This window comes from Bos indicus x Bos taurus, chromosome 14, assembly GCF_003369695.1.
Source record: "Bos indicus x Bos taurus breed Angus x Brahman F1 hybrid chromosome 14, Bos_hybrid_MaternalHap_v2.0, whole genome shotgun sequence".
NCBI lineage: Eukaryota > Metazoa > Chordata > Mammalia > Artiodactyla > Bovidae > Bos > Bos indicus x Bos taurus.
The window spans coordinates 9,024,371-9,050,870 of NC_040089.1; the positions used below are offsets into that span (position 1 = coordinate 9,024,371).

Sequence of the window (26,500 nt, forward strand, 5' to 3'; positions counted from 1 at the left end):
TGATATCACTTATATGTGGAATCTTAAAAGATTATATAAATGACCTTATTTACAAAGCCAAAACAGACCCACAGACATAGAGAACAAACTTGTGGTTACCAAAGGAGATTGGTGGGAAGAGATAAATTAGGAATTTGGGATTAACAGATACACACTACTATATATAAAATAGATAAACAAAAACCTACTGTATAGCATAGGGAACCATATGCAATATCTTATAATAGCCTATAAATGGAAAAGAATCTGAAAATATATGTATATTATAAATCACTGAGTCATTTTGCTGTACACCCAAAACTAAAATAATATTGTAAACTACCTATACTTCAACTTAAAAATGGATTAAGAAGTTAAAAAAAAAATACTGCTGAGAATGCTGCTGGACACACACATGGGTTCCTCAAAACTCAGTTTACAAAAGTCAAACTATAGTGCTTGTTAAATTGCTGCCTTTCCCCAAAGTCCATGAGCCACTCACAGGTAAGGTGTGTTTTCTTCACTTTGCTTTCCTGCATCCTTGCTACGTGCCTGGCACATAACAAATGACCATCGATTTAGTGAATAAATAAATGAGAGCAGAACTATGTCCTCAAGGAGTGTACGGTGACATTTCCATTTTACAGATGGATAAACTGAGTTTCAAAGAGGGAATGTGATCTCTTTACCGTCATATTGTTACAGACTAGGGTTCTTCGCCTTCCCCAATCAATAGAAATTGAATAGAGGCTAAACAAGAAATTCAGGCAAGGCTTTGTTGGGGGCTCTGTGGTAGCAGGCGAGAGCAAAAACAAACAACAGTTTCCCTTGCTTGCTGGCTCCGGAGGGGTGAGTGAGTGTTCCTTATGTGGGGTGAGGGTAGAGGTCTGTCCAGGGGTCAGGCCAAAGGGGTGGCTTGTGTGTGTGTGTGTGTGTGTGTGTAGGGGGCATGCCCAGTATCCTGTTTTTGCTCCTGACACACTGTTTTTATACTCCAGGCTCTTTAAAACTGGCAGCTGGGGTTTTTGGTCTCTTTCTGTCTTTTGGGTCCAGCATTTGCTCCAACTGAGCGTGCACACAGTTATTTTTAGTTTCTTACGGTTTCTTTGTATTAATATTTTGTTGTTCGAGGAGAGCTGTGTCCAGGTGCGAGCACTGCAGGGTTGCAGGAAAGAGTCCATGGTCCCAACCTGTCTCATTACTCTTAGTTAAGCCGCTTGCAAGGCTGGGACAGGATCACTTTGGGGCCTTTCTCCTTTTCCTGCACTGCATTTTAGGACAAACAGGTCCTCTGGGGTCTCGTGTCCTGGTTTCTGAAAGCATACTCACCATGCTCTGCTGACTTCTCTCCCAGGACGCTGTGCCAGTTGATGCCAAGGTCCCTCCCTTTGCTCTGCTGCCATGATTGTGCTTCTCCTCCTGGGAATGCTGATGGCTCCACATGGCGGTAAGTAATGGTATTTGACTGTATTTCTGGCTTTGTATATATTTACTATGAACACTGGGGTTTCCCAGGTGGCGCTGGTGGTAAAGAATCCACCTGTCGGCGCTCAGGGGGGCTGGTGCACCGGGATGACCCTGGGGGATGGGATGGGGAGGAAGGTGGGAGGGGGATTCTGGATGGGGAACACATGTGTGCCCGTGTCTGATTCATGTCGATGTTTGGCAAAAACCACTACAATATTGTAAAGTAATTAGCCTCCAATTAAAATAAATTAATTAATTAAAAAAAAAAGAATCCACCTGTCATGCAAGAGACGCAAAAGACTCGTGTTCCATCCTTGGGTTGGAAATATTCCCTGGAGAAGGAAATGGCAATTCATTCCGGTATTCTGGTCTGGAAAATCCCATGGGCAGAGGAGCCAGTCGGGCTACAGTCCATGGGGTCACAAAGAGTGGGACACGACTGAACGCGCACACACGCAGACGCGCATGAACCCTGGGCCGTCTTGCCAAATTCCATTTGATTTACTTATTATTTTTATCCTCTTGCCAAGTGAGTGATGGAAAGCAAACATTAGTGATAAGCTTGAGGGTTAATCCACATTTTGAGCATGGATGTGGGGGATGGGGGTTGAGGTGGGCACCAAGGAGAGCAAAGGGCAAGGGGACCAGTGAGCGAAGGCCTCTCCACCCAACAGTGCGTCTCCTCCCCCGCGGTTCACAGCCACTGTCCTTTGCTTTGCTGACTCCCTTGGAGTGTGATGGCCTCTTTGACCCGCGGTTGCTCCCTTGCCCCTTCAAACTAGATTGACTGGTTTGATCTCCTAGCAGCCCAAGGGACTCTCAAGAGTACATTCAAACCCTAAAGCCATCAAGTAAGCTCCTTGCTAAGAAGAACCTAGACAGCGTATTAAAAAGCAGAAATATCACTTTGCCAACAAAGGTCCATATAGTCAAAACTATGGTTTTTCCAGTAGTCAAGTACAGATGTGAGAGTTGGGCCATAAAGAAAGTTGAGCACCGAATAATTGGTGCTTTTGAATTGTGGTGCTAGAGAAAACTCTTGAGAGTCCCTTGGACAGCAAGCAGATCAAACCTGTCAATTCTAAAGGAAATCAACCCTGAATATTCATTGGAAGGACTGATGCTGATGCTGAAGCTCCAGTACTTTGGCCACCTGATGTGAAGAGTGGACTCATTAGAAAAGACCCTGATGCTGGGAAAGACTGAGGGCAGGAGGAGAAGGGAACGACAGAGGATTAGATGGCTGGAGAGCATCATCAACTCAATAGACATAAATCTGAGCAAACTCGGGAGATAGTGAAGGACAGAGGAGCCTGCAGTCCTGAGGTCACAAGGAATTGGACACAACTTAGTGACTGAATAACAGAGGTCTTCCACCCTGTTGTCATCTTCCCAAGCAACATTTATCAAAGTGCAGTTTCTAGACCAGCAACTTTCAAACCAGCTGGGAAGCTTATTAAAAATGTTTATTTCTGATACTTACTCTGGAGTAAGTCTGTGGGATCAGACCTGAGCGAGGGCACAAGGACCATAACTTTTACTGAGCTTGCATCCCAGGTGAGATTGATGCTGACAGTCTGGGGAAAACCCCTGTCCTCAACTATAAACTACTCAGGGTTTGGGGTCTTTTCTGTGTCTGTTTTTATTTCCACCAATCCTTCATCTCAAGAAACTCCAAACAAACATGCCATGTAAGTTAAAATTATATGCTTCCTATGCAACAACAGCTTAAAGATAAGTCTCAAAATCTCCATCCCAAACCAGAAGACTACTCCGTTAAGACCAACCAATATAAAACACTGGGCCACCCTGGTCACTCCAGGCACTAGAAAAACAGGTGTAGAATCCAGCTGACCTGCATCCTTATCACTCTCCCAGCTGCCGCCTCCCCACCCTCCCCGGCACGTGGGCAGTGCCTGTCTTTGCACTAACCTTGTTCTTCTCGTTTATAGGGGGCCACCCTCTTGACACCCCACACCTTCCACATGAGCTGCCTCTGGGACTCTCAGAAAATATCAGTAAGGATCCTTTGCTCTTTTCTTAGGAGACCTAGCTTGGTAGCAAGCTGTCTAGGATATTGGCAGAGAGACTGATCCCTTCTGAATATACCCTAGAGTTGCTTACTGCTATGGCATTTGACGGTACAGTGATCTGAGTAAGACTCCAATGCATCTCCCTCACAGTTAATTCTGGTGTCTGACCCACCATCAGGCTCTCCTTTGAGACAAAGCACTAAAAATTTTTATCGAGAGACACGGGTCAGCTGGAAGGGGAAACCAGGTGAAGGAAGGAAATGGGCTAATCAATCAGGGTTACACAGTAATTGTATTGAAAGGACAAAAATAAAAAGGTGACGCATTGCAGGGCTCAGGTTATCAGAAAAGGGGATCTGTAGTTGTCCCTTGGAGAAGGGAAGGTTTTCCTGGCGCTGGATTGTAAAGAGTTCTCAGGTGGGTTCTTATACAGGCATCGAATAGAGTACATAGCTGGTGAGGTTTACCCTGAACTAAGGGTTCATTTCTGACCTTTCAGAGAGGTAACTGGAGTCAACCAAATTATTTGTGCACTAGCCCATGCAAGCTAAGTGACCAGTCCCGTCCAGACACATTCATGGCCTCTATCCAAATGGCACAACCCCCATGGGAAGTGCAATGCCCAGGAGGAGGTGTTCTTCAGGTAGATGTTTAGACTCACAAGCCACACTTGGCTTTTAGAAGGATTGAGGCCAGGAAGCACAGTGTGCCAACAGGCCATGCCAGCCACTCTTCTTTACCAGGAGAAGCCCTGGCATCGATCTACACGGCAGTCCAGGAGCTCCTAAGTAACAGCTCAGATACAAGGGCTCACCCAGAGCAGCCCCAGACCTGCCTTAACCTCGAAGCTGCATTCTCCATAGAAGTCAGTATACCTAGTAACCAGCTCATAGGTATAATTTCTAAAATGCCCAGAAGGGACGATGCCCAGTTCCAAAAGTCATCACGTTGATGGAGACCCAAAATGATGACTTCCTGCCAGGTGTTTGTAGTTTAGCCATAGTTTCTACCAGTCCAGACAGACCTCATCATCCAGGGGACTTTTTCACCACTGAGCATTGTTGTGAAGGGCCGACTTGGAATTGGAAGTCTTTTCCATCATTGGAAAGGACCCTGATGCTGGGAAAGATTGGAGGCAGGAGGAGAAGGGGACAACAGAGGATGAGGTGGTTGGATGGCATCACCGACTCAATAGACATGAATTTGAGAAACCTCCAGGAGATGGTGAAGGACAGGGAAGCCTGGCATGCTGCAGTCCAAGGGGTCACAAAGAGTCAGACACTACTGAGTGACTGAACAACAACAACACAGCTCAATTTTTATCTTATTAGTTTTCCATGGCAACCTGCGTTACTAGAAATTTAGCCTAAGGTCAAATCTATTCTTAGAGAAGGAGTTTTACTCACTCTTCCTGAAGGGGGTGGACAGGGAAAGGAAAGGGGAGAACCCAACTCTAATGTATTATCTTTTCCTTCCACTTAGGTATGACTTTCTTCAATGGGATGTTTAAAAATGTAGAAGGTGTGGCCGAAATTTTTGGTGAGTTAAATCTGAACTTGCTTTTATCCCCTGGGTGTTAGGGCATGGGGTGTGTGTGGGGGGAAATCTAAGGAAATTAACAGAACTTGGGGGTCTGCCCTCTGAGCATGGCCTCCCCTGCAAGCTCCGAACAACGTGATCAAATTCTGATGTGAATGGTAGTGCCTTTTATCGTAGGGTGAGTCACTGAGGGACTAGGTGGTTTTGTTATCCTTTCTTCATTCTTACTGACCACAGCCTGGTCAGGAGGGGAATGGCATCCCTCTTTTCCAGGCAAAGGAGTTAAGGGAATTGCCCAGCCACACAACCAGAAGCGACAAGGTCTTTTCTGAGTTCAGAGCTTGGTCTTACACCGAAGTAGTTTTATGTTTCCTTCTCAACTAGTAAATATACATAAAGCTTGAGAAACATTCCGTGGATCAGTTCTGTATTCATTACGTGACTACAAGTTGCACGATGCTGTGGATGCTGTGATGATTCCTAGCCTCGATAACTAAAAGTACCCAAAACAAGATTATAATATGATGGACACAAGCAAGGTGGCTCTGCATTGCCTATTAGATTAGACTATGCTAGGTTTAAAAGTGCACTTAAAATGTATAAATGACTGAGTGCAGGTCTTGAATGAAAATGCATGTTTCCATAAACACACACACACACACTCACACACATAAACCCCAGATGGACTTTTCCCATCAACGTAAAACCTTTTATCATGTTTCTGATTAGACTGTGTGGAAACAAAACACGGGTAGGGAAGTTTGAACGAGGTAGGAAGAAACTAGCAGAGCAGTGAACAGTCAAGGTGGATGTGACCCTCACAACTTTGGATCTCCCCCAAAAGACAGCTGAGCACCGAAGAATTTACGCTTTTGAACTGTGGTGTTGGAGAAGACTCTTGAGAGTCCCTTGGACTGCAAGGACATCCAGCCAGTCCATCCTAAAGGAAATCAGTACTGAATATTCAGTGGAAGGACTGATGCTGGAGCTGAAACTCCAATACTTTGGCCACCTGATAGGAAGAACTAACTCATTGGAAAAGACCCTGATGCTGGGAAAGATTGAAGGTGGGAGAAAAAGGGGACGACAGAGTATGAGATGGTTGGATGGCATCACTGACTTGATGGGCATGAGTTTGAATAGGCTCTGGGAGTTAGTGATGGACAGGGAAGCCTGGTGTGCTGCAGTCCATGGGGTCATAAAGAGTCGGACACGACTGAGTGACTGAACTGAATTGAACCTCTTTTTGATCACCCTGTGCATTTAAATTGGTGCTGTGGGATCATCTCATTAAGTATGTATCAATCCTCCAGGCAGAGAGAGTGAGCATGAGATATAGAGTCATAAAGTTGGATGCTGTTTGCTTGCCAGTTACGTTTGCAAGAGCATTTTGTTTAGGGCAAGTCATCATTGCTGGTGGATACCTCAGGCATGTCTCTGACCTTTGGTTTTTTTACCTGTGAAAGGGAGGTGACAGAATAGGATCTGTCTTTCAGAATGAACAAGACATTTATGGGATCGTTGACCATGAAAGCCTTTCATAGCATTACTCACTCTATCAATTTTAACTATTGTGCTATTTAAAGCATCTAACTGTTTTTGGCACATAACAGGTAACCCCAGATTATTAGTGTCTATACTCCTTTTTTTTCCTCAGGCTGATTTATAGTTCTTTATTGCCAAGACTGTATCATTTGGGATCCATTCAGGAAACTAATAGGAACTTAAATAATAAAGACATTTAATGATCTCACATAAGCCTTCTGAAGGCACAAGGACTGATGCAGTAGCGCAGCACTGGCATCTGAGACCCAGCAGGCTCATTTTATCTTGCCTCACTGCTCCCTTGGACATAATAGTTTTTCAGCTTTAGATATGGGGCCTCATGGTTGCAAAGTGGTTGCTGCAGTTCTAGCCCAGTATATCCTCACCACCTTCAAGGAAGGAGAAAATTGTAGGTCAGAAAGGCCCTCTTCTATGTCTTTATGCTTTATTAGGAAAGTAATATGTCTCCAAAGCTTCCAACAGACTACCCCTGAAGTTTTTTGGGTCATACATGGTTTTCATGGCCAGCCCTAGACTAACCTTATCACAGAAGCGTGAGATTACCATGATGAGCTGAGAATGATTATTAAACATCCCTAGGGACTTCGGAAGGAGGCTCACCTTCCTTGAGTACTTTTCAGGTTTGTTGGTAAGGCAGAAGGATGAAAGGCCATTGGGGGGAAACCAACAGGGACCGCAGCTTGTAAACCTGCCTCCCTTCAATGGTCAAGAAGTCCTGAGTATGCAGTGGGTGCTTAGTAGGTGAGGAGGTTCTATCCCCCTGAAAAGGGGGCTCCCTCCTCAACTCTGGCTCCCGGTGAGCCCTGCTCCCCTCCCCCAGACTGCCTGGGCTCCCACTTCACCTGGCTGCAGGCCGTCTTCACCAACTTCCCCGCGCTGCTCCAGTTCGTGAATGGTATGAGGTGCGTGGCTGGGCTCTGCCCCCGGGACTTCGAAGACTACGGCTGTGCCTGCAGGTTTGAGATGGAAGGGCTGCCTGTGGACCAGTCTGACAGGTGAGCAAGACCAAAGGTGAGCTCGTGGAGGCCCGGCTGAGCTTTGGGCAGAGCACAGGTGCAGAAGGCTCCCTGGTCCCTGCTTCTGTGTGCAGGTGTATGCGGGCATGTGCAACACAATTTAAAATCTTAGAAGCATTCAGCGTCAGCAGGGATACGGCAAATAGCTGCTGGTAGCAGGAGGTCAGTTAGGACAATGTGTTGGTATCTGTTAGAGTTTGGGGGCTTCCCTGATGGCTCAGCGGTGAAGAATCTGCCTGCAATGCAGGAGACTCAGGAAGCTTGAGTTGGATCCCTGGGTTGGGAAGATGCCCTAGAGCAGGAAATGGCAGCTCATTCCAGTACCCCAAGGACAGAGGAGCCTGGTGGGGTCACAAAGTCCATGGAGTCACAAAGAGTTGGACACGACTGAACGACTGAGGCTGCACACATGTTAGAGTTTTAAGCAGATCACCTATAAGCCAGTAATTCCCATGTTCTGTTCCTTAGGGACCTGACCTTGGGCAAATTATTTTACTTCCTTGTGTTCTAGTTTATTTACCTATTAAATGGAGGTAATAAAAACACCTACCTCATAGTTATTATTTAGGATTACACGACCAAATACAAGCTAATGTGATGGAATTCTGCCTGACTTATTGTTTTCAAGGGTTATTAGTGATTGATAACAACAGCAACAAGATTAGTAGTGCTGTGTTAGTAGTGATGATAGTTGTAGTGATATAACAATATTAGTAGTAACAGCTGTTGTAGTAGCTACAGTAGTATTAATAGTAATAGCAGTGATAGCAACAGAAGCAGTACTAGTGACCTGTGATGGTATTGGTGTTAGTAGTAGTAGTAACAATAGTAGTAGAACAGTTGCTGTAGTAGCTGTAGTAATAGTAACAGTAGTAGCAATAGCTGCAGTACTAATAAAACTGCTATCAGGGTTTAGGGGTTGGGCTAGTAATAGTAGTAGTAACATTAGTAGTACTAGAGGTAGTAGTAGTAGTATTTAAAGTAGTAAGAGAAGTAGAAGTAGTAGAAGTACTACTACCAGTAGTAGTAGTTCTAGCAGTAATTGGAGCCATAGTAACTGCAGCAGTGTGGAAGTCTCACCTTTACTCTGGGACTGTGTCCACACCTCACTGGCATTATGCATGCATGCTAAGTCACTTCAGTCGTGTCCGACTCTTTGTGACCCTTTGGACCGTAGCCTTCCAGGCGCCTCTGTCTATGGGATTCTCCAGGCAAGAATACTGGAGTGGGTTGCCACATCCTCTTCTAAGCGATCTTCCCAACCCAGGATTTGAACCTGCGTCTCTTATGTCTCCTGCACTAGCAGGTGGGTTCCTTTCCACTGGTGCCACCTGGGAATTCCCACTGGTACTATATTTGTGCCCAAATCCAGTGTGATGGAGTGTGCGCCTTCATCCACACAGACTCCCAGAAGGTAGGGAAGGATTCCCATGGGTGTAAGTTGTTTCTGGAACAGAGGGCAGTCTTCCATCCCTGGGACCACAAGCCAGCTCATTGACATTCAGAAAGGGAGAAACTGATTCCATTCGGGGCATGGTGCCAGGACCGTTTCTGGGAACGTGTTTTTCTTTCAGGTCCTCTCTTGCCACTTCTTTTAGTTATTAAAATACTGAGCAGACCTAGAAGTCAAAAAAATAAAGCAGCAATTCATCACTGTGTTAATGATCAAAGCGTTGATGGCCGAAACTGGCAGCATGCTGCGTCACACCCAATTTCAGTGACTTTACACGGTGCAATTGATGGAGGTGGGAGTTTCCAGACTTCTGGGATACAGATTATTTCCACCTTGAACTTGCTTGCCAGACCCCAAAAATAATTGCTGTAGTTTTATTGAGTGTTTACCACGTGGTAGGGTCTGTATTGACATTCTATTGACCTTAACAGATTTCTATAAGTTAGGTAGTGTCAGAAACGGCAGCCTGCCCAAGGCCATCAGCTGCCTGTGTGTTTTTTCTTCTTTGCGTCTGGCTCCACTGTCCTCCTGCTTGCACTGCAAGAGCCACCTGACTTAGCAGTTTGGTGTCAGCCTCTCTCTGTGATCAACCTTGACCTTGGCAAGTTACAGAGCTCCATGTGTCTCAGTTTTCACATATGTAAATGCTGATAGCTATGATAGCACCTGCTGCATAGGCAACACAATTCAAATTCAAGCATGTGTGTGTGCGCGCACACTAAGGACTGAAACAGGTCACTGCCAGGAACCATCCGGGGACACTGAATGATGGTGTGCTGCCTGCCCGTGCTCTAACCCATGCTCTCATTCCGACCCTTCCTGCCGCAGCTGCTGCTTCCAGCATCGCAGGTGCTACGAGGAGGCCGCTGAGATGGACTGTCTGCAAGACCCTGCCAAGCTTAGCACAGATGTCAACTGCATCAGCAAGAGTATCTCGTGTGGTGAGCGTCTCCAGGTGTCTCAGGAGACTGGGCTGAGAAACGACAGTTCAGAGACTCCAGGCCCAGGCTCCCAGGGTCCACCCTTGTCATCGTCACCATTGCCTGCATCGCTGTGGGTACTTACAGCCCCGCCAGATCTGTGGCAGCTGCACCTTGCAGGCAGTAGAGGCCCACTACATGCTTTCTGAATTGAAACAACAGTTGCTCAGCCGATTATTTGATTTACAATGCTATGCTTGTACCAACCCTGGAAGCTTGGGGAGGGCAAATAGTTTGCTACTTAGGCATTGTGGATTTCGGGGAGGGAGTACCCTGACCTTTTACTTAACAACTTTGATCCTCAAAAGGGGGAGGACAGAACCTGCTTCAGAGATTTGTTATAAACATTAAGTAATGCTTAAAATGTTACATTTACAATTTTTAAACAGTGTTAAATGTCAAACAATATGGAGACTGGCATCTGTTGAGAATGCAATGATGGTGGAAGTGGAGGCAGACGCCATGATGGATGAATAAGGCTGGGGTGCTTGTTTATAAGAATCAGACACTTGTATGTTCAAGTCTTAGCTCTCCACCTTACCTGCTGTGTGACTCTAGGAATTTTACTTCATGTCTCTGAACAATCCTGGCAGAAGAAGTAGAGTAGGCCAAAGCAGAGAGGGAAGAAGACCATGGCAAGATGGGGTACTGTATTAGAGCCAGCCTTTTTGAGTGACTGTTACAAGTCGTGGATAGTATACACAGCAACTCTGGTCATCCTAACAACTCTGTTAGACAGGGGTCGTCATCCCCAGTGTTCAGATAAGGACAGAAAGACTCAGAGAAATTAAATAATAACTCTCCCAAAGTCACATAGCTGCCAAGTGGCAAAGCCAGAGTTTGAACCCAAGTTTGACTGGCCCCTCAGTCCAAGTAATGTCAACTGGCAGGAGTCTGGAGCATCAGGAAGGGTGTAAATCACTAGGTGAGGAGCACAGTGAACCAGGGAACCATGGCTCATTTGCTCATTCACCCAACACTTAACACTGAGCACCCCACCACGTGCAAGGTAATCACCTACATGTCGGCGGTGCCCTGACCTGGGGTTTCCTCTTGCTGTCAGACACTGGAAACGTCAGAAAGGAACCGTACGATACGTTAAGAAGGGCTAAGATCTGGGGAGGAAAATACATCAGAGGAAAAGCACAGAGAGGCCTGGGGAGGGGGGTCCTGTTTAAATAAGAAAGTCGGCTGAACCCTCCCTGTGAAGACGGCAGTTGCGTGAAGACCGAGAGGAGGGGGAAGCCGCCTGTGGCTTCTCAGGAGAACAGCAGATGGAGGAAGTGGCCCGCGGCGGACCCGGGCTCCAGGGGCCTGGTGTGTCAGGAACGAGGGGGACAGCAGGTCAGAAGTGGGGTGACAAGGGAGGAGTGAAAGGAGGTGAGGTCTGAGAAGGAACAGGAGGTAGTGGTGTTTACTTTGAGTGAAGACGTTGATGGAGGATTCTGAACACACACACAGAAAGGCATGGTTTGACCTGAGCCCTAAAGACTGTTCTGGCCCCTCAGTGGTGAGAAGAGGCTGGGCAACAGGGGAGGAGGCGGGGGGCCTAGTGAGGCCTCTGCTGTAAGCCAGGCAGGATGGGGGGGTGGAGAGCAGATGGGGGTGCATTGTTGCTCTTGTTTAGTTGCTCAGTTGTATCTGACTCTTTACCACCCATGGGCTGTAGCCCACCAGGCTCCTCTGTCCATGGGATTCCTCAGGCAAGAATAGTGGAGTGGATTGCCATTCCCTTCTCCAGGGGATCGTCCCAACCTAGGAATCGAACCTGCATCCCCTGCGTTGGCAGGCAGATTCTTTACCACTGAGCTGCCAGGAAAGCCCAGGGCTACATGATCAGATTCATATAGGTTGAAAGCAGAGCCGGTAGGGTGGCCTGGTGGATGGGGTGTGAGTGTGGGAAAAAAGTGCCTTTGGATCCCAGGCTGGACCACACAGCGGAAGGGACGGAGCCGTCGTGGATGAGCTGAAGAAAACCGCAAGAGAAGCAGGGCGGTGGAGGGCAAGTCAGCAGTCAGTTTGAGCATTTGCATCACCTCTTGGGATTCCCAGTGAGCTCTTCCCATCTGCTCTGTCCTTGCTCTGCATACAGAATCCAGGGACACCTGTGAGCACCTGCTGTGTACCTGCGATAAGGCTGCCATAGAGTGCTTGGCTCGGTCCAGTATCAACTCTTCCCTGAACCTTCTGGACACGTCCTTCTGTCTGGTTCAGCCTCCAGGTAGGAAGACCCAGGTCTGGCGTCATTGCTGGGGCTGGTGATCTGGGGTGGGATCTGGTCAGAGACCATCATCGCTGTGTTTCTTCAGATGCCCAAGTCCAGCGCCTTCTAACATCCCCAAACCCACTTCTCCAACGTGCTTTCTTTTCAGAGACAGCCAGCAAGGAGGAGCTGCTGACCGTCCTGCCAAGAGGTAAGGCCTCTTCGGGAAGCCACTCTTGCTTGGACCACAGGGCCTTGGTTGCAGATGGGACTGGATGGATCAGGGTTAGGTTGGGGAGCTGGAGTGACCGGTGGCACTGAAGGCGTGTCCACCTCCCCCAGCTAGAGACACCATTGAAGTGTAAAGTGAAGTTGTTCAGTTGGGTCTGACTCTTTGCAACTCCATGGACTGTAGCCTACCAGGCTCCTCCATCCATGGGATTTTCCAGGCAAGAGTACTGAAGTGGGTTGCCGTTTCCTTCTCTAAGAAACACCGTTACTTCTGATAAATTCAGTCCATAGCCAACATCAAATGGCCCTTGCTAGGTAGACAGGTGTGAATTTGATCTGGTTAGGATGAAGACCCCAGGTTCTTCCTCTCTGTCTATAGCTGTGAGCAGGACATAGTTCAGTGCTCAGATAGGGCAAGGCCCTTCCGGCCGGGTGACCTCCTGGTGGCTGAGGCCTCCTGGGGATAGACTGGCTGCCTCCCTCGTCTGTCCCCCAGAGCATGCGGCCCAAGGAGCCACCTGGGCTCAGGTGGGGACTCCCTAAAGAGGAGGTTGTTTTCTTTATGTCATTTTTCAGGACCAGGTGGGCTCTTCATAACTGTCTACTGAACAAAGCAAGGGATGGTTCTAAGTCTAAAACATGAGTCTTATGAAAAAAAGTGAGAGTTAAGTTTATGCACATCATTCCTTGTCTGCCAAATTTCCCACAATCTCTCAGTCCCAACCTCGTGGGTACCCAAGGATGGGAAGCTCAAGGTGCACCCTGGCCGAGCATCCTTCCTTTCCTGGGGCTGCAGTCTCTTTCTCAGAACTAGTCCTGCCGTGTTTGCTAAAGAGGAAGTTGGTGTGACTGTGTGTGCCATGGATGTGGGTGTGTCTGTGCCTATATGTGTGTGGATTTGTGTATGAGCATGTGTAGGCATGCGTGTGTGGACGTGTGTGTGGGTTGTGTATGCATGTGGTATCTCTGTGGACCTTCTGAGTCCAGCACCCTCTCTCTCTGCCATCCCGTGTGAACAGCACTCTTCTCGGGTGGGGACCATGGTCCACAGCCACAAGCCTTCAGGGTTTGCAGCCCTTTGGTTGCAACAGCCTGTGACTGATGGTGTCACTTTCCCCACAAGAACCAGCACTGACTGGAGCCCCTCCTGAGCAGGGTCCCTGCTGGGCACCCCTATGTCCTGAGGTGGGGTGCGAGAGGCAGGATAAGCAGCCCCTCTGGGAACATCTTTGCCAGCCCCCTCCCTCCTCCCTTGCCCAGCCTGTCCTTGGAGACCCTTGGCACTTGCTTTCATCACCCATTGCTCCCAGGGTCTCTCTTTCTCCAGTGGTTCCTGTGGAGCCCACGGACTCCAGCCTGATGGCCATCTCAGGAGAAGGTGAGCACAGGGGACCGGTGGGGACCCCAAATACCTGTGTTTTGATGGTGCCATCTGCCTACTTGCTGAGATTGGCTACCTAAAATTCCCCCTGCCTGGGCTTGCAGTGGAACCACCTCAGGAACATTCCAGAGTCCCCCCTACTTCCTTTTGACCCACAGATCTCTTTTCTACTTGCTCAGCTTTCTCCCACAACTCCTAGTCCCATCTCAGGAGAATTACCAATTAAAACACAGGACCCACACCCTTGACCATCTGACCTTGAACTTCAGATGAACAATGAATGCTGTGTTCATATAAGTGTGTCCCAGAATTTGCATGAGCCCTACTTCTACTAAAAAGATATTTATTGTTCATGGGAAATCCAAATGTAACTGGGCTTCCTGGTTTTTTATTGGCTAAATCTGGCAACTCATCACCGCGGGGAGAGCCCACTGCATACCCGCTGCCTACAGGTTTGCATCTAGTTCTCTTTTGCTGCTGCTGCTGCTGCTTCTGCAAGGTTAGAAGCAGAGGCTCATGGGCTCATCCCGTGGCTATCCTCCATGTCCAAGGCCATGTCATCCCCAACAGCTCCCAGAAAGCCCGTGCCTTGGATTCCTGGTCCTGAGAAAAGAGGAGAGGGCACCAACACCAAACCAAAGCTCCACCATATGCCCTGCCCCTAAGCAGCCGCCACACCCAGTGTGACTGGCAGTGGCCACGTCCCTTCGAAACTGAGGATAATGGGACTTTCTTGGCTGCCCAGTGTTTAAGACTCCAAGGTCCCAATGCACTTGTTCAATCCTCAGTTGAAGAACTAAGGTCTTCCATTACTGCACAGCATGGCCAAAAGCAAACAAAAAAAGAATAAATAAAAAAATTGAGCATAAGCTACGGGTTTCCTGGCCCCACCAGACAATCACAGAATCACCCCCAATTCATACATTTTCCACTTTCTTCAACCAGAATCTTTACTCCCCTTGTGGCATGACCCTGGGAAAGACTCAAAGTAAATAAGGTTCCTCAAGGAGTCTGGAGTCTAAGTAGAGGAAGAGGGTGGATGCACTCACATCTTTGCCCCCAACACACACTCAACATCTTCACACCCACGACCTCAGCAGTGTTCACAAATGCCCTCCGAGGAGGAAGCCTTAATGTGGGCTCAAAAATCAATCACATGAGTGCTGATGGGACAGTTTGTAAGGGTTTGCAGCTGTTCTCACCATTATGGGGTGAAATTATGTTTTAGAGTTAGGCAGATTTGGGGTGGATTCCTGACTCTCCTATTTTTCAGCTATGTGACTTGGGGAGCATGGTTTAACCTCTCTAAATTTCACTTTGCATAGAAATCAGCTTTTTTTTTTTTTTTCAGGTTAAGAGCTAGATAGTAAATATTTTAGACTTGGGGGCAAGAAGATCTTTTTCACAACTACTCAACTCTACCATTGCCGCAGGAAAGCAGCCACAGACAGTCTGTAACTGGATGGGTGTGGTTGTGGTGCCAATAAAACTTTATTGACAAAAATGAGCCGAGGGCCGGGTCATAGTTTACCAATCCCTGGAAAAGGTTGACTGTTCCTATTCTTTGGGGAGACAGAAGAATTCAATGAGACAGAGCACGGGAAGATTCTGGGCCAGCATCTTCTTCCAAAAATTCTAATGTGGCTACAAAAAAAGCACACACAATGTCAAACCACAAGCAGGATACTGGGAGACTGAAACTATGTAGCCTCATTTAATGCTCATACAATTCTATGAAATAATTACTAGAATCTCCATATTCAGATGGCATATTGAGATGGAGAGAAGCTGTCGAAACCCAGAGTTGGTGGGAGGGTTGAGATTTGAAGATGCCGCTTCCTCCATCCTTGCTTTTAGACCTACGTTTCCTCTTAAGCTGCCTTCCCAGATGAAGCCATTCCAACCAGGGAAAATAATGGCTGTTTCTCCCAGAGTGGTCATTTGCTGGTCTTTCTGTCTAAACCACAAGACGGGCCCTTATCTGGCCTTTTGTCCACTGAGTTGAGAAGTAATGGGGCCACAATACCCAGACAGAGTCCCTGATCAGATTGCCATGGGTCTTCTCTCCTCTGCCCGGCTAAGGTGCTGAGCTGGGTTGGTAATTGAGATTTGATGATTTCTTTTCACAGTGGCATCTGAGACCGGAGCTGACCAACTGATCACGCTCTCCAGGACAAGTAAGCAGAAGGGACTTCAGAGGAGGGCACCTAATAGAAAATGCCATCTCGGTATTTGTGCTGAGTTCTGGTGACCGACTTCCCAGGTGGCTCAGTGGTAAAGAATCCCTGCCAGTGCAGGAGACATGGGTTTGATCCCTGCATCAGGAAGATCCCCTGGAGTAGGAACTGGCAACCCACTCTAGTATTCTTGCCTGGAAAATCCCATGGACAGAGGAGAGACGGGTGGGCGACAGTCCATGGGGTCACAAAGAGTCAGACACAACCGAGCGTGCACACACACACACTCACACCGGTGACCACTATTTGACAGGGTCTGGAGTGAGTATTATTATGCCCATTCTGCAGATTATATAGGAAACCAAGACTCTGGGATATTAAAAACTCTAAGTCATTCTAGCCTTGATTTCTGGACTGCTTTCTAACCCCAGACTTCACAACGTAAGATTTGTCTTCTTCCTGTTATACAGTTGTGATTTCACAGAGAACAAAGTCTTATCTAAAAGTAGATGGGCAAGACGTCATCAAGAGAATTAACCTATTTACTTTGTTCGTGGTGATTAACAACCATGGCTCTATTTTTTAAAATATTTACTTATCTATTTATTTGTCCCTTGGGAAGTGACCGGGGGCAGAGCAAAGAGCACGTGGCCTCCTGCGCCCAGGGGATGGGAGCCGCCTCTGGACACTAAGATGGGACAGACTGGAGTTAATGCTCACTCCCTATCTCTCCCTTGGGGACAGAACCAGGTGGAGACCAGGAAGGCATGGAGGACTCTGGGACCACGCCTTCTCCAGGTAGGCATGCTCAGCTTCTCCCCCCTTGGCGTATGTTGTTGTCCCCTGTACATTTATCGTGTGCTCCCCAAAATGAGAGAACTCACTGAAGCCAATTTACTTTCAACTCCCCTCCTCTACAAAAATTACTCCCTTTACCAAAAAACAGACAAAATGAAATCAAAAGATCCGTTAATAGGAAGATACAGAAACCTACCTGCTAAAGAGATGCATTTAGGAAAAAATACAGAAAACTATACTTGGTTGTCTATTTAAATTCACAGAATACAAATAGCTACTTTTAATATTTGAAGATGTTTTCTTCCAGTCTCTACCCAACCCAGAGTAAGCACATCCGTAACATAAACAAAATGAATTTAAGATCACTTGGCAGCTACGGTTTCACAGTCTGAGTTGTATCACTTCATACAACGAGGTGATATTCACCTGACATGAAGTATTTTTCTGTAACATGGTTTTTACAGGCTGTGCAACAATTCCTTATGTGGAATCCTATCATTTATTTAACCAATTATTTCTAACGTGTTATTATAAATAATAGATACGTACTTTCTTTATGCCTATGCACTTCTGATTAATTTGTCAGGATAAATACCTAGAAGTTGAATTGCTGTATAAAAGATGTAATCATTTCAGGGCTTTCAACATGTCACCATATTGCCCTGGAGAAAAACTGAATCAATTTATACTCACAGGTGCATTCCAGTGGCCAATAGTGGGTACTATTTAAAAACAAGAGAATGAAAAACCTCTAGTTTTTAATAGAAAAAAATGGTAGCTCATTATTTTCCATTGTTTCCTCTGATTAAAATTCAACGTGGTGTTTTTTTTTTTTTTATACCTGAACTGGGCTGGCCTCTCTCACCCTACGACCGCTTGTCCAGGCGTGGACTTCAGGATAAACTGAGTTCCACTTCGATTTGTGCAGAAGCAATGGGGCATTTTAAAGGCCGATGAGGAAGGAGGAAGGGGAAACTATTAGGAGCTCCCGCAGAGCCAGAAAAGTGGAAAATTCCAAAGAGAGGGTAGGGGCTGTTTGCTGAGACCTGTTCGGCAAGGTGGGTGTGGATGGAAAGCAGTGAATTCTCTTGACTGCCTTGCGCTTTCTTGGACCTTAAGGACCTTAAGGAAGACCAGAGCTGGGTCATCCCAGGGACAAGGCTTTCCTTGAGTGTTAGAAACCAGGCTAGGGTTTGTTTGGGCTTCCCTGGTGGCTCAGATGGTAAAGAATCTGCCTGCAATGCAGGAGAGTGGGGTTCAGTCCCTGGGTCGGGAAGATCCCCCAGAGAAGGGAATGGCTACCCACTCCAGTATTCTTGTCTGGAGAGTCTCCATGGACAGAGGAGCCTGGTGGGCTACAGTCCATGGGGTCACAAAGAGTCAGACATAACTGAGTGACTAACACTAGAATTTGGTTAAGTCTCTTAGGGTGGGGAGTGCGGAGAGCTTGCAGTGCTCACGGGCTAAGGTCGAGGGAGGGCTCAGAGGGGTCTGACTGAAGTTTGGTCAGGGAGAGTCTTCATCTGTTTCCAGCTCTCTGGAGTGTGGTAGAAAGTCACCATTTAATGGGTTTCCACTTGTGGGGCTGGAGAACTGAACAGGATGCTAACTTTAGGAGGCTGAGGTTATGACAAGGTTCCTGAAGGGCTGCTTCTAACCCATCAGGATCAGAGTGTGGAGCAAGCAGAGACAGGAGCCTGGATGTATGAAGAAAACCAGTATGGCGCGTCTGGAGAAGGACTGCAAGTTAGAGGTCCAGGCCTTAGCCTGAGCTCTGGGGACTGAGCCTGGGTCAGTGGACAAGTGGGGCAGAGCCTCCTGACGCTCCCTTGGTCTGGACCAGACTGGGCTGGAGATCTGGCCTGGGGCTGGAGACCTTCCTGCCTGCAGCCAAGGGGGCAGGTGGGACTGATATATGACAGTGAAGGGAGGTCCAGGAAGCAGGACCATATCGCTGGCAGCCTTGCCCGCGGTGGAAGGGACTTCGCACTTAATTCTGAGCATGAAGAGAGGCTAACGCGGTTTTGAAGAGTTTGAGGGAGAGTTTCGCTTGCCTGCGTGATTTTATACTGAGAACTGGCTTAATGTCTCCATCATTCTGTTTTCTCTTCACTTGTGAGCATCTTGGTGGCCTTTACTTGGCAGGCGCACGATAGTAAATATAACACGCATATAGGCTTGAGAGGTTGTGACGCTTCTTGCCCCCAAGAAGTATCCACATGTTCTAGCTTGGGCCCCAACCGTTTTAACATCATCATGGAAAATTTGGAAATTCTCACATAGCAGCCGAGGATCCCTGAGGCTCTGCCCTGGCTGTCTGCAGACCCAGTCTGAGAAGACTCTTTCTCCTGATGCTTTGTCTGAATTTGGCCTTGAGCATGTGTCCATCTGCAAATCTCTTCTCGAACCACTTTTTATTTAATTTAATTTTTTATTCTTTTTAACATCAAAAAACATTTTGTACTGGGGTGTAGCCCATTAACAATGTTGTAATAGTTTCAGGTGAACAGGGAAGGGACATACATATACACGTGTTCATTCTCCACCCAGCCCTCCTCCCATCCAGGCTGTCACATAACATTGAGCAGAGTTCCAGGTGCTATGTAGTAGGTTTTTGTTGGTTATTCATTTTAAATATGTGCACATGACCTTCCCAAAGTCCTTAACTTCCCTCGAATCACTTGTTGAATATGGACCATAAAGACGTGTGTTTTCAGGGTCTGCAGAAATTGTTGCCACAGAGAAAGGTGTAACCGTCGTCCCCGCTGGCATTAAATCTTTGGGGTTGGCTGTATCGTCCATCAAAAGCGGTCCCGAGGAGACATCTAGAAAAGGTGAGCAGAAGCAGAGCGGTGTCTGTCCTCTCCCGGTCTTAAGATCCTCTTATGAGTGGGGTGGTTCTTCAAGGCCCTTGCTGCTGCTGCTGCTAAGTCGCTTCAGTCGTGTCCGACTCTGTGCGACCCCATTGACGGCGGCCCACCAGGCTCCGCCGTCCCTGGGATTCTCCAGGCAGGAACACTGGAGTGGGTTGCCATTTCCTTCTCCAATGCGTGAAAGTGAAAAGTGAAAGTGAAGTCGCTCAGTCGTGTCCGACTCTTAGCGACCCCATGGACTGTAGCCCACCGGGCTCCTCCATCCATGGGATTTTCCAGGCAAGAATTCAAGGCCCTTAAGGTCACCGTAAGGCACTGTGACCATCCCACTTGGTGCCACTAGAGGGCGCCATCTCTCCTGCATGAGCACCTTTAGTCATCAGCTGCTGGAGGCTGAATCGGGAAAGGAACCGCTGACGGAGGGCTCTTGTCGCTCTTACCGGCTCAGAAAGAAAGAGCTCGGCATCGTCTGCACCGTGGTTTGCTGGAAAGAATGAAACACTTGGGTTTTGATGGTCCTCCTCCTTGGCTCTCCTTTCTCAGGCGCCTTAGCAAAGGCCCCGCACCTGCAAGGAGCCACAGCTGGTGGGACACACACGGGGGACTGGGCTCATTCCTGGGCAAGACACTGGCAAGGCGCTGCTCAGGCCTCTGGGCTTTGTGGTCCTTCCCCGTCTGAACTTGTGACGATGGGGTGTGCAAGGACGATGGGTTTTGCTTGGCTTAGCCCAAGTTGCAGGGTGAGGAAGAGGGGAGGGGAGAAGCAGGGCAGAGAGAGACAGAAATGAGAGTCCTGTTTCTCAGCCTGTGACAGGCTCACCGTCCTGCATCCGGGAAGCGGGGACCACACACGGGTGAGGTCGCAGCTTGGAGAGATGCTCTTCTGTCTGACATCCCGGTGCCCCGAGGACTTTGAAGCCTACGGCTGTTACTGTGGGCAGGAAGGACAAGGCGAGCCGAGGGATGCCCTGGACAGGTACGCGGGTCATCGCTTCAGGCTCACAGTGTTGCATTACCGCGCTCAGGGGCTTGTTGCCATGACAACCCCTTTGTCCTGATGAGCAGCAGAGGCTCCAAGACTGACTTGTTTGAGGTCATTCAGCCATGAAGGGACAGAGCCAGACAGATTCAGATCTTTTGATATGGGAGTCTAGACACAAGTACTACCCAGCTGCTCTAAATTGGGTTTCCTAGGTGGCTCAGTGGTAAAGAATCCACTTACCAATGCAGGAGATGTGGGTTTGATTCCTAGGTCAGGAAGATCCCCTGGAGAAGGAGATGGCAACCCACTCCAGTATTTATGCCTGGAAAATTCCATGGACAGAGGAGCCTGGTGGGCTACACAGTCCGTGGGGTCACAGAATGAGACACCACTTAGGCACTAAACAGCAACAACAGCAACATGTAGAATTGGGGTCTTCAGTTGATTTGCTCTGCAACAGGACACGTTGAAGTGAGCTTCTCGACAACTTTTAAGTTTAATTGTCAAATTTTGTACCTACTGCTCTTGGAAGAACTTCCACTGACCTCATGCATTGATTAATTTATTCATTCATTAATATAGGCATTCGGCCTGCGTTTGTTGTGCTTCTGCTCTGTGTCTGGCACTGTGCTAGGTGGTAGAGACATATAAAGGACTAAACTTAAACAAAGCAGATCACAACAAATTGCCTCTGGAGCTTGCAGTGAGAGATACGGACAATTCAACAAAACACCACACACTATAACATATGCGGTTAGGACACGGGGGAAACAATGGGGGACTCAACCTGGAGATGAATTAGAGAAAGATTCTGAGAGCGGAACTGGTCGAGTTTAAAGGTTGATTGCACCTGAAGACCCACCTAGTTCATGGCCAGTTAGAGCTCTAGTGGAATGGTGTACACTGCCCACACCCTCCAATGGTGAAGTTGCCTAGGGAGGATTGGAAACTATATCACAAGTTTCCTTGGACTTGGGGGGACACTGAGGGAGATTGTGAGGCTTTATGGGGCCAGATGGGTGAGTCTAAAAAGCAAGATCACGATTCATCCCCATCTGTTTCCTGAGATCTTGCTCTTTGCTAGCCACTTCCTTAGAGGCAGTTCTCTACGCCCAGGATAGTTACTCTGTTCTCTTTTAAGGCTGGGGACATAGGGGATACCCTATGGATGTAGGATTAACTGTTCTGTTGTATAAAAGTTTGGAGGAAGTGTGTCACTGCTAGCCCATGTGGTACTTTTGTATATACTTAAAGTGGGACCTTTTCCTCAAGACTCTTTCTGTTACAAGATTATTGTAACAAATATGCAATCACCTATCTTTTCAGTCAACAGAGTCATGATAAAAATACAAAAAACTTTTTTTACAATTACAAGATGCTTCCAGTGTGATGGACCCTGCCTTCGATGTGGCATCCTGGTACAGTCTGCAACCTGAGCAACCGTACACAGTGGCCCTTGGTGTGTGTATCAGTCAGCCCTGTGTGCCCTGGAAAGGAGGCGCTGACTACTGTCGCTACTACAGGGAGTGTGGGAGAACTAAGCCTGGAGGGAGTTCTGGGGGCAGCGGGGGCCTGGCAGTAAATGATTTCCTTGCTGTTAGGTGCTGTCTGTCCCATCACTGCTGCCTGGAGCAGGTGAGAAGACTGGGCTGTCTGCTCGAGAGGCTTCCTCAGTCGCCGGTGCTGTGCGTGGACGGTACACCCGAGTGTAAGTGCTGCGGGCCAGCAAAGTGGGCTGTTCTTTCATTCAGCTCAGCATGGGGACCACAGCTCATCTGACAGATGCTTCCACAATCACTTGTTCACCTCTAATGTGACTTATTATGTACTCTGAGGCACACATTAGTACCCTTATTCCACTGAGGAGGAGACTCAAGTTCAAGAGAGGCCAAGTCAGCTGACCAAAGTCACCGAGCCTGTGAGAGCAGGTGGGGACTAACGTCACAACCCACACTTACCCAGTGCTTCCCACGTGCTCTTCTGAGTTCTGGAGTTCATCCTCACTCCAGTTCTGTGAGGTAGCCCCATGAGCCTGCCCATTTTACAGATGAGGCAAGTGAGGTCCAGGGTCACACAGGTAGGAAGAGGTGATAGAACTGGGGTTGGGACTGTGAAATCATAATTCCTCAGACCTAGAACCGAGTCTCCACTGTGCGAGTGGGTCTCTCTTCCTAAAAACAGAACCCTTTCCCCACGCGGTCTCCTGAAGAACCCCACAGAAAAGGGGAAGTGACTCCGGCTGCAGGGAGGGGTGGGCCTGCGTCTCCACTCCTCCCAGTGGTGGAAGCCGGAGGCGCCTTTGTGGCCACTCAGGGTCTGGGGGGTGGCGGTGGAGCCGTCTGGAAAGAGCCCAGCTGCCGGGAGCCTCACTGTGCCAGGCTTGCTATAGGACTGACTTCGTCTACATCTGACTGCTGCATCAGTGGGTGCAGCTCCCTTAGGCTTCACAGCTTAAAAGGAAACGGTCCCCGTTTCTCTCGAGAGCTGCGTCGGGGGGTGTCGCTCTCACTTTTTATCTGGGGAAGCCCCGGGCTGAGTGCCCCCCCTCCCCCCCGGGCACCCAGCCTTGGAGGACCAGGTGTGCCTCTTGCCTCCCGGGAGCTCTGGCCAGCCTTGGAGGGCCATGTGCGCCTCTTGCCTCCCGGGAGCTCTGGGCTTTACACGTCATGCATTCAGTCATCCATTCATTCACTCCCCTAACCATGTGCTTCTCCATAAAACCGCCACCAGGAATGAGGAACACCGTGAACAGACAGGGTCCCTGCCTTGAATCACTCACAGGCGGGAAGAGAGATAAGCAAAGGACTCGAGTCTTACTGGTACCACTCATAGGTAGTACAAGGGCCCAGGAGCACCGGAAAGGGGCTTTGAACCCACGGAGTGCGGCAGCCAGGATGGGAGAACTTGGCAGAAGTAAGAAGGGGCAGTGAGGTGAGGTTTTCCAGAGGTTAACGGGTTCCCTGATGCCCATGACCATGTGTGTTTTTAAAAAAGAAGTGGGGAGGGGAGGGGAGAGACAAGTTGTGGCATTCGGGGAACTCCTGAGTCTGGGAATGACACGTGGTTCTGTATTACGGGAACAGAAAGTGAAGGCGGTGGGACTGTGGTGGTGCAACGTGAGGTAGAGAAGACAGGTAGCAGATCAGACACCCAAGGCTGAAAGCTGTATGCTTCGTCCTGTAGGCGGTGAGGGGCAGGGGTGGGGTTAGAGCCCTGAGTGACGGGATGAGATGATCGCTGTTCTCGGGGATGCCGGCATGCCTCGGGGTCCCATCTGCTCAGCTTAAGGTGCCTGCATCGCTCTGGTCTCAGTGAACCCGGGAACGCTGTGGTGTCACTTGAACTCCTTGGGGGCTTCAGAGCCGGTTCCAACCCTCTGTGAGGGGTGAGCATGGTGTCCTGGAGCGGACGCAAGGGCCGGGGTGTAAGAGCTGAACACCTTGGAGCGGTTCCGGGCCGTCCTCCGCGAGGGGCACGGGCTGAAGCGTGGAGCGGCTCTGGGGAACGGCCGCCGCCTCTGTCCGCTCTGCCCATCTGTTTCTCGTCTTTCTGCTCCCTGCTGTGGAGATGCCACAGCTGTGTCTGGGCTGACCGGAAGGCCCGTGTCAGAGATTTGGAGGGTCGGTGTGATGAAAAAAGTCTGGTTGATCTGGTTGATGGTACTTCATGGTAGTATCAGACAAAAAAGAAAATTAAACAGACCCAATACAGACCCAACAGACCCAGGAAGTCTTTGGGCGTCCCTGGTGGCTCGGACGGTAAAGAACCCACCTACAGTGCAGGAGATCTGGGTTCCACCCTTGGGTTGGGAAGATCCCCTTAAGTGAATGGCAACCCACTCCAGTATTCTTGCCTGGAGAATCCCATGCACAGAGGAGCCTGGTGGGCTACAGTCCCTAGGGTCGCAGAGTAGGACAAGACCAAGTGTCTAACACTAATACGTCTTTGAAAACCACAGACAAAGGTACCATTTGTAGAATGCTTGTCTATGTCTGAGCAACTTCAAACACATTCATTCTTTTGGATCACACAGATCTCTGTGCTCCACCCCGACTGCAGGCAACTGAAACAGTCAAGAAATAAAGTGGGGTCATCAGACTCAGCAAATAAAAATACAAATTGTAAAATATATATATATATATATATATATATTTCTGCTGTGATAGAAAGAAGCATAGGGTGGGATTTGATGGGAGCCCACAGGAAAGACACCCCCTTTAAGCCGGCAAGGAGCGGAGGGGTCGCCAAGTCGTTTTGTGATGGACAAGTATGAATCAACCAGGAGAAAGTTAAGAGTATTCCCAGTAGAGGAAGAAGGCAATGGCACCCCACTCCAGTACTCTTGCCTGGAAAATCCCATGGACAGAGGAGCCTGGTAGGCTGCAGACCATGGGGTCATGAAGAGTCGGATACGACTGAGCGACTTCACTTTCACGCATTGGAGAAGGAAATGGCAACCCACTCCAGTGTTCTTGCCTGGAGAATCCCAGGGACGGGGGAGCCTGGTGGGCTGCCGTCTATGGGGTTGCACAGAGTCAGACACGACTGAAGCGACTTAGCAGCAGCAGCAGTAGCCAGTAGAGGAAGCAGTGCATGCAGGGCCAAGAGGTTCAAGACGGAGGGAGGAGGCCAGGCCAGAGGGGGCGAGCGTCCCGCGGCGGCTCAGGCTGCTCCTCTGTCCTCGCCCCTCAGGTGTGGGGGGGAACCTGTGTGCGAAGCTGCTCTGCGCCTGTGACCTGTCAGCGGCCGAGTGCATGGCCTCTACCTTCTACAACCAAAGCCTCCAGTCGGCAGGCAGACGCGAGTGCCGGGGCGACCGGCCGACCTGCGAGGGCGGCGGGCTTGCGGCTTCCGCCCCGGCCTCCAGCTCCGAGGAGGACAGCGAGGAGTCCTCGCCCCTCACGGAGGGCCTGAGAAGAACCAGAAGGTTCCTGGGGAAGCCGCTGGGTCTCGTGGGGACCAGGCCACCGTACGGCCCGAGATAGACGCCCAGAGGACCTGAGCAGCACACCCTGTGGATCAGCCCCTCCTGCTCCCGTAACCCCTCTGGGCCTGTCTCATCCTCCACGTCCTCAGCGGAGGCTCACAGTGCACTCTGTAGACCAGTCCCTCCTGCTCCCGTGATCTCTGGGCCCGTCTCATCTTACCCGTCCTCAGCGGGCCCTCACCCCACTGCTCACAGTGCAGGGAGACCCTTGCACACACACACTGGGACCTGTTTGTCAGTTCACGTGCGAGTGTGCCTTTGGAAAAGGCAGACAAGGGGTGGTTCGATGCTTCCTGGAGTGCACTGTGGACGCTCAATAAATATTCCAACCGTTTCTTTGTTATAATCTTTTTGGCTGTGCCATGCATGTGTCATGCAGGGTCTTAGTTTCCCGATCGGGGATTGAACCTGCAGCCCCTGCAATGGAAGTGCTTATTCTTAACCACTGGACTGCCAGGGAAGTTCCGTTTTTTGTTTTGAAGCAATGTTGTGGATACTGACAAATAGATTGCAAGAGTGAGATGAAAGAAGAATGGAGGGTGAAAGAGTATCTCCACTCCCTAATCACTGAAAGGTACTTTTCCTTCTATTAAAAAAAGAAATATATATGTATATATATATATATATGAAGGAGTGTAATCAATCTTATGAGATGACATGGGTCACCAGTAGCCCACCAAAGATGTATGCCACGCTGATATGACAGCCTTTCTGGTATGTTGAGTGGCTACAGCTGCCACCATGAAAAAACAGATAACCCTGTCTTGGGTCTAGCAATATTGATTTAAAAAAAATAGGGGATAATCCCAGTGGCTCTAAGTTTGGGGGATACAAA

General features: G+C 48.8%; 1 protein-coding gene across 1 annotated transcript; it reads left to right on the forward strand.

Annotated features, from left to right (window-relative positions):
* The first annotated feature begins 1,380 nt into the window (after positions 1-1,380).
* OC90 (otoconin 90) lies at positions 1,381-26,223 on the forward strand. The gene is made up of 14 exons (XM_027561720.1): positions 1,381-1,426; positions 3,399-3,464; positions 4,962-5,018; positions 7,405-7,579; positions 9,882-9,994; positions 12,126-12,254; positions 12,406-12,447; positions 13,795-13,845; positions 15,978-16,025; positions 16,770-16,823; positions 19,541-19,657; positions 20,501-20,672; positions 22,280-22,386; positions 25,371-26,223. Exons 1-14 carry the CDS (start codon positions 1,381-1,383, stop codon positions 25,661-25,663), a joined length of 1,470 nt encoding a protein of 489 aa, XP_027417521.1. The 3' UTR covers positions 25,664-26,223.
* The last annotated feature ends 277 nt before the right edge of the window (positions 26,224-26,500 follow it).

What these genes read in the sequence shown, in the direction of transcription:
- OC90 (XM_027561720.1), top strand. Translation starts at nt 1,381, where the DNA reads ATGATTGTGCTTCTCCTCCTGGGAATGCTGATGGCTCCACATGGCG. An exon ending in GCTGACCGTCCTGCCAAGAG is followed by an intron (nt 12,448 to 13,794) that starts GTAAGGCCTCTT and finishes CTCTTTCTCCAG; the next exon opens with TGGTTCCTGTGGAGCCCACG. An exon ending in TGGGACCACGCCTTCTCCAG is followed by an intron (nt 16,824 to 19,540) that starts GTAGGCATGCTC and finishes GTGTGTTTTCAG; the next exon opens with GGTCTGCAGAAATTGTTGCC.